Raw genomic sequence first — 14,979 nt, 5'->3', positions numbered from 1 at the left:
ACAATCATTTATCCCAGCTAAACCTTGTTGTGTAAGTTTAATTGTTTCATGTAGTTCTGCATTCTGACTGCTGATGCATAAATGGATTTTAAAGGTCACATATTCAAAGTCCACTTCACCATGTTCCTCTAACAATAATGTGTCTCTAGTCTGTCTACAAACCCCCCAATGATCAGTAAAGTTCATCCTCTCCGTCTTCTGCCTGCTCCACTTTTCAGAAAATGTGTGCTCAAACAGTCCGTTTGGAGATTTTCCCTTCATGACATCACAAAGGGCAGTAACCCCTCCCCCAGGTGGGTGACTCTCCCACAGCTAGGTGTTTGTTCTGCCCTCTGAGTCTGTCTTCTCACAGTAAACAATGGAACATGGAACGAGAAAGCACAGAGACTCCCAAGCCCTTCCAGAGAGGGGGCGTGGTCAGACACAGCTCATTTACATTTAAAGGTACAGACACAGAAACAGCCTGTTCTGAGCAGGGCTGAAATAGAGGGGTTTATAGACATGATCAAATACAGGATCAGAGTAACAAGAAACTTCACAGACATGTTTTGAGGAGCTCTGAGACTTATTTAACCTGGTTGAAGAGGAGGAGGATATGTGACCTTAAGGGATTACAGACACACCTGAAACATTTTCTTGACATTGTTTGGTTTTTGTTTTTATTTCAGAAAAATAATTTGTTGCTCATTTTGAACAAGTCAAAGACAGTGCTATGAGCTGCTACAAGTGTATGACATTTTTTTTGTTTTTTCTTTCCAAAAATTGATAATTGATGACATTTAAAGAATGCCAACAAAGGTGTTTCCTGTCAGGCAATACAGAAGCCCAAAGAGGACATGCATCTCCACACCTTATCTGCTCCGACGTGATAGCGAGGAAATTTCTGTCGTTTCTCTCGTTCTTGACTTATACAACGCTTATTTTCCTGTGATAGTGAGATCATTTGAGCAGTTTTCTTAAAATCTCTGTCAAATTTGAGTGCAAGTGGCGCAGTGGTTAGTGCACGCGCCCCATGTATGGAGGTTGTAGTCCTCCATGCGGGCGGCCCAGTTACAAATCCCACCTGTGGCTCCTTTCCCGCATGTCATTCCCTGCTCTCTCTCTCTCTCTCCCTGATTTCCAACTGTCCTATCTATCCATTAAAGGCACAAAAGAATCGGATTCGCATCCAAACTGTGTGGCCTTTCCCTCATGTCGTTTCCCCCTCTCTCTCCTCCCCACCACTCTCTAAAAATGAAATCGTAAAAAGCCCCAAAACATTCCTTTAAAAAAAAGAGAGCTAACGAGATAAATATGTCGAGATCTCGAGAAAACGACTGGAAATGATCTACAGGAACACATTGTCAAATAAAATGTTTGGATAACGCTGCATAATGCTGCTGTGTAAACAGCACAAAGTAAAAAGATTGTATTGAAACTTTAAACGTTGTATTTAACGGCCGTAGTTTAGAGGGATTTTGTATTCCTGACATTTTGTGTAAATATCCATCAATTGTCTCTTTCTTTGTTTGATTAGTAACGAGATCAGCATGAGATGTAATCCCGAGGTTATGATGCATAAAGGGTTATTTTGTGGAGATGCACTTCTGTTCATTTCTAGAGATGAAGTTTGTATTTTTATACACTCTTGTAATTTCTATGTTCAATAAATGTTGTCAGGTTTGATACATGCTTCATAAATTCTTGTATTTTAAAGGAGCAATATGTAATTTGACACCTAGTGGTTTAAATGGGTACTGCAGTCCAAATCCTAAACAAATAAATAAATCCTAAATACCACCAGATGAGTGTTCGGTCTGTCTCTGGTCGGCTCCGCTGCGTCTGAGCTCTGGCAGTCAAGACATTAAGGAAACATGCTATGTTGAAGTGCTGGCTTCTCTGACAACAATGCAGCAGTCAGTATGTCTTCCTTCTAACTTTAGATTCTGCTCCTGAATGCTCTGGATTTGTTTGGACCAGAGAAGGTAGGCGGTTTTAAGGCACCCCCACACGGCTGTTTTGGACGCCCCTCGGTTTGTCAGATATGAGAGCAGTTATCAGGTCAAACCAACAGGTGTTGCAGCGATGGAAGCGGGCAAGAGAAGTGGTTCAGATAGAAGTGATTGTACCCGACCTAAAAAGCCTCTGCATGTTTCTAATAAGCTCCACGAGCAGAAACGTGCTCAAACTAGGATCAATATTGGAGATGCTTTTAAAAAATGGAGAGAGGTTAGAACGCAGAAAGGTTTACAGACCGATGCAGAGCTGGATAAACACTGAAGCTTCAGTGTCCACCACATGGAAACCTGCGTGAGCATCGACTCTAGAGAGGAGGGGGCAGGGGGAGACAGCTCTTTACAATGTTTAGAATTTGGACTGCAGTACCCATTTTAAACACTAGGTGTCAGTGTTACATATTGCTCCTTTAAATTGATAGGAATAATCAGAGGGGGACATTTTTTTTCTCCGTATTTCAAGAATAAAGTTTAAATGTTTAAAAACAGAGTTCTAGTTGTTGTTTTTTTTCCAGGCATCATTAATATATATTCTAACAGAAGGGGAAATATGAATTTACATTTCGACCTGTTGTTCAAATACTAAACTGAAAAGAAAATATATTTCCCTTCAGTTTCTCCCTTGGCTGGATTGTTCTATTGCTCAGATAAAGACAAAAGAAGAAACATTTTATCTAAAGAAAAAAAAGATCATCAAATTGTTTTTTTCTCACTTGCCTCTCTGGGCTTCCATAGAATGTGACTAAGCAAATGTAAATAAATCAATAATACCTAAATTAAATGTTTAATTAACCACACTTGTTAAGGGCATCAGGTCCTTGTTAAATAATTTCTGGGGGGTCATGCTTGACCGGATGTGCTCGTGGCTGGATTTGTGTGTGTGTGTGTGTGTGTGTGTGTGTGTGTGTGTGTGTGTGTGTGTGTGCGCGCGCGCGCGCTCGTGAGGGTATATAAAGGTGTGAGCTGAATCTCGCGTGGCCTCTGCGAGCCCAACATCAGTGTCGGTGAGGGGTTGCGCCAGTTTCGGGGATTTTCGGATGTTCAAGCGGCTCTCTTGAAGGGATTTAACACGCACGAGGTGAGGTCAGCTGTTTCGGTCCGCGTGGCGTTTGTTTGTAATGAAACGCTGACGTATTTGAAAATATGCTTCTGAAATGATGAGTCTGCACTTTTTAAAGCAGTGTCATGGCATGCCAAAGTGTTTCCGGCGAAGTTCGTGTGATATTTTTAAAGACTGCATGACATTTTCGCAGTGACAAATTCCGTGCCAGCGCTTGAATTGCTCATTTAAATGCCGATAAAACACTATTATTTGAGAAGAATGACTCGTGTATCACGTGCATGCATGGGTATTTAATTGTCAAAAAAAAAAAAAGCTGCCCTGTCCCTGCATGGTGTTTGTGTTCTCAGCAGCTGCTTTCTTGATTGATCCAGAGAGAGCACGCTGCTCGGTAGCCGACATAAATGCACTGTCACGGGGTTGGCTGATGCCCAAACTGGGCTGCCTCCCATCTCTAATCTGTGTCCAAACACTCCTCTCGGTCCCTGCAGCATTTGTCTCTCCTGCAGCTTCACATGTTCGCATGTCTGTACTTCCAGTGTGGAGCTCAACATGGTGCAGCTGTCTCCCTCCCCTCCCCTGGATGTCACCCCTCCACCTGAGCGCTCAGAGGAGGGGGAGGACAGACAGGAGGACCCAGTGATGGCCGGGAGCCCCAAGGTGGGCTCGCCCTGTGGCCTGTACACCCTGGAGGTCTCCACAACCTACCACGACTATGACAACTACATAGAAGACGGTCTCATCTGCCTCAGACACAAAGTCCGCAACCTTGAGAAAAAGAAGGTAGGTTTTGAGATGGCGTGAAATAAACGAAGCGGAGGTAGATTTTCTGAGGCTTCTTTTTTCCCCCACAGCTCAAACTCGAAGACTACAAGACGAGGCTGACCCAAGGCCAAGTGCTGAACAAGGATCAGATGGTAAGACCCAGACATGTATTCACTAAAAAGGACATTCAGATCTCATGAGTGTTTAGGGTTGTGCTCATGGATTCTTGCTCTTCTCTTTGTATTCCAGGCGGCTGTGGAAAAATATGAGGAGGTGCAACATAACCTCACATTTGCACGGGAGCTGCACAAAACTCTGGACAGCCTGACTCAGAGCGTAAGTCTTAGGAAGCTCTAAACATGACTCCATGTCTCTACTTACAAGAAAATGCGTTTGGAGCATCAGAGACGATCACTGTATGGATGTAACAAACTCAAATGTCCAATTTCATTCGCTATTTTCCATACTAGTTCAGATCTGTGTGTGATAATTCGTTAAGTCTTAAATAAACGGTTTCCAAACTGCTCCTGCTGCAGCTGCTGAGAGCTCAGAAGAAGGTGGTGAAGAAGGAGCAGTTAGCCAAGATGGAGGCAGAGAGGAGGCGTCTGAGCACCGTGCTCCAGATGCAGCACGTCCTGCACAGCCTGCAGCAGGAGCACGTCAGGAGAGACCTGCTGTCGGGACGCAACCAGGCTCCTCAGGTCCCCGCCCTGCAGCTGCACAGCCTGAGTCAGCTCGCCACCCTGCTGGGAGTCCAGAGGGACCGCAGGCTGAGGTGGGTGTCATTGTAGCGCACTACACAGAATTAACTAGTTTAACCCTGAGGTGGTCTCTGGCCTCCTCGATGATTCTCCTCTGTCTTCCCTGTGTTGTAGTTTAGTGGCGCAGATGGAGCGAGCGGCTCTGGCCTACGTGGATCTGCTGGAGGGGAATGACAAACCGGTGGCTGGATCCACATGTGAGTATATGAACATGGACTGAGCTCTTCAATCCAGGTTTTCCATCCATTCAGGCCAGCCCATAGAAATAACTGGGCTGCTGAAAGGCCAAGTGAATGAGCCTTCCACCTCCACTGCCTGTATCCGATCAGCTTTTGGAGCTTATTGAAAAAAGGTCCTTACTTTCTGGCATCTTGACTTTGTGAAGGTTCTGGCATGACAATACGCAGCCTGATGTTATTGGACAAACAGTTGAAGTTGTGGGAAGGCCCCTTGAACTTAATAGTCCAAAAAAAATGGTTCATACCACTTTAAGAGGGGATTTACATTTTTTAAATTTGTTAGGATTGCTTAAATCTAGGATGGACCCCACATGTGCCTGGGCCTTCAGACAGCTTCCCCCCCCCCCCCCCCCCCCCCCTCATTGGTGGCCTCGCATCCAGTGTAGACTTCAAAAACAAAGCTGTACATAATAAGCTTGTGTAGATATGATTGCGTCCACTTTTGTGTCTCAGAAAATTTAATGTTAGACAAAGCTCTTTCTTTTAATTTGGGCGTTTAGCGGTCAGAAAGAAAGTCACTGAACTGAATCAGATATTTTTAACTCTTCAGCCCTTTTTGTTCCACTTTTGTAAAATTTTATATTTGGCCTTTTGATGATTTATTTTTTTATTTTTTTGGTTTCGAGTCAGGACAGTGGGTAAGGTCAGAATCCAAAGAGTGAGAGTGGGGAAAGACATGCCCTTAAGAAGCAACAGGTCAGATTAATACCCGGGCTCCATGCTCTTGAGGACTAAAGCCTCTGTACATGGGACCTGAACACTAACCACTAGTCTACCGGGACCCCTCCTTTTACAAGATGGATAGATACTTTATTAATTCCGAGGGAGATTCAAACAACTGAAATGGGTTAACGTTAGGGGAGGAGACCTCTGAGAATGATTCTATGGTGGTCAACCGGTGTAAGCGCTAGACAAGGATTTAGAAGAACGGGCAGCAAATTTAGAAACGCTGCGAATGCATGCAATGAACTGCAACGAACATGCTGCAAGAAGCCAAAACTACAAATTCAAACATACACATAGACAGCCAAAAACACAAAGATACACCAGATACAACTTGAAGTCATCTGTATTTTTCCTCTGGTGTCATGTGAGGTGTTTTCCATTAATCTCTCCAGTTAAGCTGCTGAAGGAGGAGCTGACCAAACTGTTGACCTGCAAGTACTTCAGCGTTCTTCCTCCTCCACCCAACAAGCCTGCAGAGGTGCTGCTGAGCTCAACCAATCACAGCAGTAAGAATATCCTGATGACTTGACTCTTAATACTGTGTACATGCTTTATAAGATCATGCATCCATGTGTTTTGCTTCTTTCAGCCACATCGAAGTCCAAACCAAATGATGTTTCAAAGAAGGAGGTAAGATAAATGTGCATTTCTGTTTTCATGAACTGAGTATTTCAGTGCTCTGAGAGCCTGTAAGCATGCTCCAGGATCCACTGATGCTCTGTTGGTGATATGGCAGTTTTTCAACAGACTGTACCTGACTGACGCCGAGACGACCCCTCACACGCAGAACTGGAAGGAGGACTTCCAGGCCATGAGCGAGCGGGAGCCTCCGGACTGCTGGGATACGGCGTTCTCTGAAGGAGCCGCCTCGTCTCAATCTGCGGCCAACAAACCGTGGAGAGGAGCGGCGGCTTTCATCCCTAAAATCCCCGTCGCCTCCAAGAAACCATCTGCAAACTGCAAACAGGTGAGGAGCCGATCGTGATTCATGTCGCAGTCGTGAGGGAGAGACGGGTTTTGTTCTGCTTCCCTCTGTAGTTGTGGATAATTTAGCTTTCAAAAGCTTTGTGTGCCGAATATTTTCCAATCAATCAAGCTTCATTAATTTAGCAATGTAATTAAAAGAGCGACTTAGTGATTTTAAAAACAAGAGATTAGGTTCTCTGCCGTCATTGTTGTTGATAAAGAAGTTATCAGAAGTCCCGCCCCCTCTTGATTTAATTTGGTCAGTGGGGAGGAGGAGTGACATTGGTGATACACTGGACTGTTATCAACTGAGAGCGCTGTGAGAACAGAGACAAAAACGAGGGCATTTTCCTGCCGAGGGCTGAAAACGCTGGTTTCATGCAGAACCTGGTTCCTGCTAACACAAACTATTTTAATGCGCACAGTCTCTCATTGATCATTAAATGGTCCTACACAACAGTTTCTACAAAGTAATGAATCTGTGATTTTTCTCCCCCAGAGAAAAGAGAGGAGAGCCAAAGGAGAGCAGCACAAGCTGGTGAGTTCAAAGCCACAGAATTAGTTGAAACACTCCGCTGCAGGCGCCTGACAAAACTCTCTGTGTCTGTGTTTCATGTCAGGCCGTTCACATGGACATGCCCGTGGAGGTTTACAACGCTCCCTCTGCTTTACCCAAAGACCCCGTCCTGAGGAAGCAACACCTGGAAGACCTCATGACCAAGATCCACGGCTCCTTCAGCTTCATGCAGGTTGAGTTCAGCTGAAGGAGATGAGCTTTAAGTTTGTTCTTTTTTTTTTTTTCTTTTTTTTGTGCAGGTTTTTAAAATGACTCTGTCTGTTCAGGACTCCCTGCTGGATGGTGAGAGCTCCCCCACTAAAGGCCACCCCAGACTGAAGAGATGCACGTCTGGATCTCCGTCTCCTCTGGGTAACTCTGAACCTGTCAACAAGTATTGTTTATTATGCTGCACGATTTGAGCTCGGCTTTTTGAATGTTCAAATCATGTCACATTGTCAACTGAGTTGCTCTTTATGGAAATGGAAAGTGGTTCATCATGAGATCCTGTAGGAAGTTTTTCCAGTGATCTGATTGGTCAATGGTGCTGCTGAGCATCACATGTTTCTGTGGTGCTGTATTCTGCTAAGGTGTTAAATAACATTTGGTTACCTCAACTTAGATGCACCTTGAATCTAACAAACAACAAACCTATCCACGATTAGCTTATAGCTAGCTCTGGTTTCGTCTGACTTTCTCGACATGTTTATCGCAAAGGCTCATATCTAGATAACGATAATATTGCGCAGCCCTTACTCAAGCAAACAAATGAACATTTGACTTTTGTTCAAACTTTTTTTTTCTGTTTGTCTTTTCTCCCACCCCCGCAGCTCAAACTGACCGAAGGAGCCCCGTTGATGTCCTTCCCAAAGCGATGCATGTAAGCTCTCCTTTCCTTTTTTTTTTTTTTTTTTTTCTCTTACGATTCAGTTGTTTGGTTTGTGTTGAAACCACTTCATCCTCATCCTCCGCTCAGTCCACTCCACTGCCTGCCAGGCTCCTGGAGCGCAAAGCCAGTCTAACAAACGGGGATGAGTGCCTGGAGATCTGTGACCTGGAACTTTCCTCGACGACAGACCTACCTCATGTAAGATTCAGATATTTGAGACCCCTCTTGTTTTCATCGTGCATTGTTTCAACGGTTTAAAACGTCTTCTCTGCAGGAGTCCCCACAGTTTGCTGAAAGAAAGAAGTTTGCTTCTCCACCGCTGTACCGCAGAGAGTCGAGTGTCTCTGTTGACATGACAAAGGTGGGTTATTTAACTTCCTCCCCACCCATAATGACAATCTGAAGTTTGTTAATCTGCCTCTGATGAATATTTATCCTGTGCTCCTTAGATGCCTGTGACTGAATCAGGGAAGCAGTCACCCTGTAGTGGGCTGGCATCTCGCACTTCCACCCCCCCACTCGGACAGACTTTTTCCACACCGCCATCAAGACGGACTCTGGCATCTACACAGTTTCAGAGCATCCAGTCGGTGAGTTCTAACAACTCCAGCTTCGTCTCCTTGGGTTTCATGCGATCAAGCCCCAGAAGTAAGTTTGGTTTTGGTTGGTCTTACTAGTTCCCCTGCCTGTTAGCACCCTATCAACATCCAATCATGGGGCTTCTGTGATACCAGTGTTCTCCTTATGTTAACTCTCAAACTGTGGTTGGATCTTGTACTTAAAGAATGAATGTGCAACATGTTCCACATGAATAAATCACAAATCCAGTATCTCCTGTGTAAATGTGTCTCTGAGTCATGACTGTCTTCAATTAGTGAGAGGCTCGAGTCCTGCTGGCTGTGTTGTTGTTAGAGCTGTGTTTACATGGACCGGACAGCTGGCTCCTCCCCCTTGTGGATAAAGCTGTTTTAGTCAAGGACTAGAGAGAAGAACATACTCGCTGACTATTTGGATGTGACAGAGTTTTTAGATCACGCTCATTCTGTCAGTTTACATGCAATGTGAAGGTACAAGCTAACTACGGATTGCTAACATTAGCATGCTAACACAACAATGCAGGACTAAGGTGATTGCAGCTCGAGCAAAGGACAATTTTGTCTGCTGCTTGCGCTTAATGTTGCTTAATTATGTTGCACTCTAATTCCTAACTCCTTCATGTGAGTGGAGGGGGGTTGGAGGTGTGTGAATAGCAACGGCTTCAGTATGGCGGAGGAGGTGCGGCCAAACCGCAGTTTGTTTTGGTTTCGTGCTGGTGCTCAAGGGTGACATCTACTGGATGGAAAAAGTCACACATTCTTCCTTTTTAATGAAGTCTGTAAATGGCTTTCTTCGTATAAATGCAGAATCTGAAGACGAGGGAGGAGACGTATTTGTGTCTGAACAGTTCTGGATTCTGTTGAAGTCTAAAACCATCGGCCAATATGCAATTGGAGAACCCATTGGCATCATTGGACTACAATTAGATTTATATTTTTTCTAAAAACAGAAATATGTAGGAGATTACAATCTGGTAATGGTCTGTGTCTTGCAAAATAACTCAATTCTTAAAATTCAAGTGGACAGTGAATCACATCTTGGATGTTTTTCTTCTCATCGTAGGTCTTCAAGGTGAGTGCCTCCCTACCTCAGAACGGGGACTACAAACCAGACTGTGCAGCTTTTGTCGAGCCCAGGTACAACACTGCTAGCACCCAGACCCCTCCTGAGTTTGCTCCTGCGGAAGACGAACTCCAGCCCGGTATGTTTCTCAGATATTTAGGGTCCTTTAAATAATTCTGAGAATTTGAGGCTCATTGTGTCTCCATCATCTCTCTAGTTTATGCATCAGATTACCCTGTGAGTAATAGCGGACAGATCTACCTTTCCCCTGGCCAGTCGAGTGGCAGCGTGAGTCGAGCCGGCCAGTCGTACTACAACAGAGGATCTGTAAGAGGTATGGCGCGTGGAGGCAAAGGACCGGCACACACCTTTCGCTCTTCTGGGTGGCATCGAGGTATCTATCCTCCGCTTTTCTTTTCTCTCTCAGGGGTTTCCCTCTTTGGCTCTTCCTCCTCTCTCTTTGGATCTGTGATGTGTACAGTAGTTTGGGCTGACCGGAAACTTCTTGATTTCTGTCTCTTGTTAGGATCCTACATCCCCCAGAGTCATTTCAGGGACTCTGGCCCTCTTCTCTATGCTGCTCGAGTAAGTAATCACTTACTACTCTTATGTAGAGGGTTTGAGAGAGTATGGTGACTAGTGTGAGTGGGTGTCGTGTTTACAACCCAGTAAGTTATTAGAATTTGCCGTTTAGAGATTGTTCTTTGCCCATTAGTCTGAAAACATTTTGTTGGGGTGTCCATGGACCATGAATAAGAAACCAGAGGTGTGCTACTTTGGCATTAGAAAGCCCAGATGTTGGAGAACCTGCTGGTGGTTCAACTCCGTGCATCATGGAGGGGTTTCTATTCCAAAAATGAGACTTGCATGGGGGGTCTTAGGGTCTTGATAATTGCCACTGGTCACGAAGTAGCTGGATAGGGGAGGGGAGCCATGACCAAAGTCGTCTTTCTTTACAAGAACAAGACTCTGTTTTCCCCGTCTATACAAAACCAGTGATACTCAACCCGAGGCTCTCGAGCCACATGTGGTTCATTTGGGACTAGTTGTGGTTCTTTTAGGTCCTACTCGCGGGGGGGGACAAATCCAAAGTAATTATTTAAAAAAGGAAAACCTTGTCAGCAGAAATTATTCTTTGTCAGCAGAAATAAGTCATGTCACTGTGTTTCCCACACATATTTTAGTAAAAGAGGATTAAGAAGGCCAAGTACCACTACCTTTTTTTTTAAACAGAGTTTCTGAACATCTTCACCCTGGAAGGAGTTTTACTGAAGTTTAGTTTTCAGTGACCTAAAACAGAATTTGTGTACAAAAGGTCAAAACACACAGAAGAAGCTAAGTTTGCAAAATGACTCTCGTATGTGTGGACAAGGCCAGTTTCTGAGCATGACGGTACTGAAACTGGTTTTTGGCCCACCACTACTGCAGATTGAGCTGTGTGGCCCAGAGTGCTTTGCTTCCTTTGCCGCCCTGAGGCTTCCACTTCAAGTCACCGGTTTTTAATTCCAGTGACGACTGTTAAACAGATATTTATTTAGACCGAGGGCTGAGACTGGAGCCCTCCAAAGCCTGACTGATCTATAGCCTGATGTGTGCTGCTCATGTCTAATCTCATATCTATCTTTGTATGGATTTCAGAATTCTTGTTTCACATAACTTGTGTCGATCTCCATGTTGTGTTTTTTAGGACTCTGGTTACCATCACGGCTACAGACGAGGAGGGAGGCACAACACGAGCGGTATAGTTTGATTTCATTAGCCTCTAAATATGCAAAACTACAATCAAGGGTTTGGAAATATGTTTTCTCATTTTTGCAGCCGCCTGGAGTGACTCGTCCCAAGTGAGCAGCCCAGACCGCGAGGGCGCCTTTACAATCGTGGACTCGGGTCACGGGGATTCCCTGTCGGTCTCAACAGTGGAGGTCCCCCTCACCCCCCACGGCCACCACCACCCCGCCCTGCTCCCCATGCAGCTCTACCCGCTCACCCAGCCTCTGCGTGTCGCCTTCACCGCCTCCCGCACCGCCAACTTCGCCCCGGGCAACCTGGACCAGCCCATCGTGTTCGACCAGCTGCACAGCAACCTGGGGGAGATGTACGACACCCACATCGGGCGCTTCACCTGCCCCGCCAACGGAACCTACGTCTTCATCTTCCACATCCTGAAGCTCGCCATCAACGTGCCGCTCTACATCAACCTCATGTGCAACGAGGAGGTGATGGTGTCGGCGTACGCCAACGACGGCGCCCCGGATCACGAGACGGCGAGCAACCACGCCATCCTGCCGCTCTTCCAGGGAGACCAGGTGTGGCTCAGGTTGCATCGCGGCGCCATCTATGGCAGCACCTGGAAGTACAGCACCTTCTCTGGCTTTCTGCTATACCAGGACTGAAGTACTTCTGGTCAAATGGCGCTCCTCCCTCCACGTGTGGACTGATGGTTTTGTACTAAATGAGAGGATCAAATTGATCTTCTCATGGTCAGGCTGCATGCCAGTTCACTTTTTTCACGCGCAAACCCGTTTCAAAAGGTGCGTCTGCTGCCTAAAGATCAATTCTGTGACTTATTGAGGTTTACCAACGCACCTGATTCCCCATGGATGAGTCGTTCTTCATGGCGGTGCTTGCTATGACAGATAAACAAACACCTTGAAAACGTGACCTCTTACTGTGACTCGTACCTCAGGAGGTCACCTCTTCAGGTCACAGACATGTTATGAGTTTGTGCCTTCTTTCCTTTTTGAATGGCTTTGGATGACTGATCAGATATATCAATGAACTGAATGGATGAATAATGATTGCCTCTGGCCTCGCTGTGTGAATGTGAAGCTGACGGAGTGTGTTCTTGGTGGTGGTGTGACGTGGTGTTGAACACTTGAGGCCGAATTGTTGCACTAACAGACTACTGTGGAGAGATGTGGTCCCTCGATGTGCCTAAATAAAAGATGAGCAGTGACGTTTGGCTTCTTTATCTTGATGTTTTCATTTATTCCAGCTTTTACAATTATACATTTTCACATAGGACATGCATCTGTTACTTTAAACTTTGGGTGTGTGCTGATACAGATACATGCATAAAGTATTATAAGAGAGCAAAAAACATAACCCACCTGTTTTTAATGTGATCATTAATATCTATCTCGGATTAAGTTTTTATGACTTTGTTTGATTTAAAACCAGAATCTTTTTCATTATCAAAAAGGTTTACACATTAAAGGAATGAGTGTTTGTGTTTGCATCCATAAACAAACATTAAAATGGCTTAAAAGGAGAATTAAATCCACCTTGGTCTTCCCAGGAAACCTAAAAACATTCAACTGAGATAATAGTAAGATAAAATAGTTCAGTTGTAGAAGAGCTGCAGTTTATGATTGAATGTTGATGTAGTTCATTATTAAAGCTAAATTAATTCAGCTTCAACACATTTCTGAATGAAAGTGAATCTTAAAATAGAAATGAATGTTTGGGACTACAATTTGAGAAGAAATCAAATGAAAACTAATAAATTAATTTAAAGTCTCATGGCTTCAATTCTAAATTAATATTCTGTTTCAATCAAATTTATTAACAATTTGGACAATATTGAAAATAATTTTATTTTTCATTCCTTATTCAGCATTATCAATAAACAAACAGGTGTTCTCACTTTCAGGAATTAGTCCAACCAGCAAATTTAAAAAACAACATAAGACAAACTGACCAGAAAACAAGAATATAAATATGTATAAGCACTTCAAATAAATTAAACTAAATTAGATTGAAAATAATTAATTAATAATTAAGATTATCTACATGTATGAATATAAATTCAATCTCTAATGTTGAAATAAGATAAGACAAATTCAACCTCTTTGTTCTACATAAACACAATATGTTGTATGTAGATAACATAAGACTGTAAACATTAAATAATCGCCATAAACCAAACAAGTCAAACTGTCGTCCAGCAGGAGGCGGTATGGAGCATTTGAGCTGGTTTGATAGCCGCTTTTTAATTCACAGAAGAAGAAGCGTAATACCGTAATTTGTCTATTTACTTGGCTTTACGTCCTCCCACCGTCGGTTGCCGGTAAAATGGGGCAGGGCCTCCGTTCACCGTTAAGATAGTGCAAACAGTTTGACGGTGAAAACAACAACTCAGCCTTCACGATGAGCGCGAGGCAGCGACTTTAAAAAAAAAACCACACATTTAACGAGTTTTCCGTTGACAAGCTTCTTCTTCTGCTGCTGCTGCTGCACGGGCTGACCGGAAGTTGTAGTTTTTCCGCTCTGGGAGGACTGAGGCTGAATACAACACAAGCTAACGCTACATGCTATGTGATAATACAAACACAGAAAGGAATTAAACACACATGGATCCGAACCGGATTATCCAGGCCCTGAAGGGGACCATCGACCCCAATCTGAGGATTGCGGCCGAGAATGAGCTCAACCAGGTGGGCGAGCTGAGGGGGGTTTTGTTTGGTGGTTTTCGGAGGAGGGGAGGGGGATTGATGGACGGATTTAGTCCAGATATGATGCCGGTGTTTGTGAAGGAAAGCAGGCCGTGCTAGGTGTCGGTGTCGGCCTGAGATCACCAGTTGATCCGGGACAGCTGGACAACAATAGGAGTCAGATGTGACAGCTCACCGTCCCGGACCATCAGGAGGTCTCTCATGTTTAAGACCTCTACTGCTGCAGGGACATCATGTATAACAGTCTGTCTTATATAAGAATACATTATCATGTTTTAAAGAGAAGATCAGCACACCAAATACAACAGCATCATCACACGAGCAGGGGCGATTCTAGAGTGTGTGGGGGGTCCAGCCCCCTCCCCCCCATCACCATTATATCCAGCAGTGTTGTGATGCTCTTTTTTTTTTTTTTTTTCACTAATTTGTCTTCCTTTTCCTGAAGTGATTTTCATTGACAAACTAGGTTTTATACAGGAGTAATAAATGAGATGCTAAGCAGGGCAATGAAAGTGAGTGCTGCCAGCCCAGGTCCAAATCACCCCCCCCCCCTCCCCCCTCGGTTATATATAAGCAGAGCAATTTACAGGACCTTTATGATGCGGCAGATATGTTTCATTTCGAGAAGCTTACCTTAAATACTGACGTTTCTAAAGTCCTTTTGCCGTCTAAAAGTTACGTTTGTGTCTGCGGCGCGCACAGACGCGAGCGGCCCGGAGCTCTCCGACAACAAGCAGCGATTTTTTTTTAATCAAAAATAGGACTTATACCCAAACTGAACTTATAAATATCAGACACGGCTCAACTAATAATACTCCGGAAGGATTCGGCTCATTCCCCGCGGAGATAACTCGCTCTATTGGACGAGCAGAGAGGATTCTTTCAGTCACCACAACTGTCTATTTATTTA

General features: G+C 44.4%; 2 protein-coding genes across 4 annotated transcripts in view; both read left to right on the top strand.

Annotated features, from left to right (window-relative positions):
- The first annotated feature begins 2,938 nt into the window (after window positions 1-2,938).
- caprin2 (caprin family member 2) lies at window positions 2,939-12,571 on the top strand. Of its 2 annotated transcripts, none has more exons than XM_020634767.3 (21): window positions 2,939-3,072; window positions 3,594-3,837; window positions 3,909-3,971; window positions 4,069-4,155; window positions 4,356-4,594; window positions 4,695-4,777; window positions 5,938-6,051; window positions 6,135-6,175; window positions 6,282-6,512; window positions 7,011-7,049; window positions 7,132-7,260; window positions 7,355-7,439; window positions 7,898-7,947; window positions 8,044-8,154; window positions 8,231-8,317; window positions 8,406-8,546; window positions 9,616-9,754; window positions 9,833-9,949; window positions 10,142-10,200; window positions 11,303-11,354; window positions 11,434-12,571. In XM_020634767.3, exons 2-21 carry the CDS (start codon window positions 3,607-3,609, stop codon window positions 12,006-12,008), a joined length of 2,673 nt encoding a protein of 890 aa, XP_020490423.2. In that variant the 5' UTR covers window positions 2,939-3,072; window positions 3,594-3,606; the 3' UTR covers window positions 12,009-12,571. The 2 variants fall into 2 exon arrangements, with proteins under 2 accessions (XP_020490423.2, XP_020490422.2); XM_020634766.3 differs by having other exon boundaries at window positions 9,833-10,009.
- A 1,094-nt stretch (window positions 12,572-13,665) lies between these two features.
- Window positions 13,666-14,979, top strand: part of ipo8 (importin 8) — a 22,915-nt gene continuing 21,601 nt past the window's right edge. For both annotated transcript variants that reach the window (XM_065951378.1, XM_020634822.3), the window contains exon 1: window positions 13,666-14,051. In XM_065951378.1, the coding sequence (XP_065807450.1) occupies window positions 13,968-14,051 (84 nt within the window). In that variant the 5' untranslated portion in view covers window positions 13,666-13,967. The remainder of the gene's footprint in view (window positions 14,052-14,979) is intronic.

The sequence above is a fragment of the Labrus bergylta genome, chromosome 23 (genome assembly GCF_963930695.1).
Source record: "Labrus bergylta chromosome 23, fLabBer1.1, whole genome shotgun sequence".
NCBI lineage: Eukaryota > Metazoa > Chordata > Actinopteri > Labriformes > Labridae > Labrus > Labrus bergylta.
Note: the sequence above shows the minus strand (reverse complement) of the source record. Positions and strands in the feature narration are given on the sequence as shown.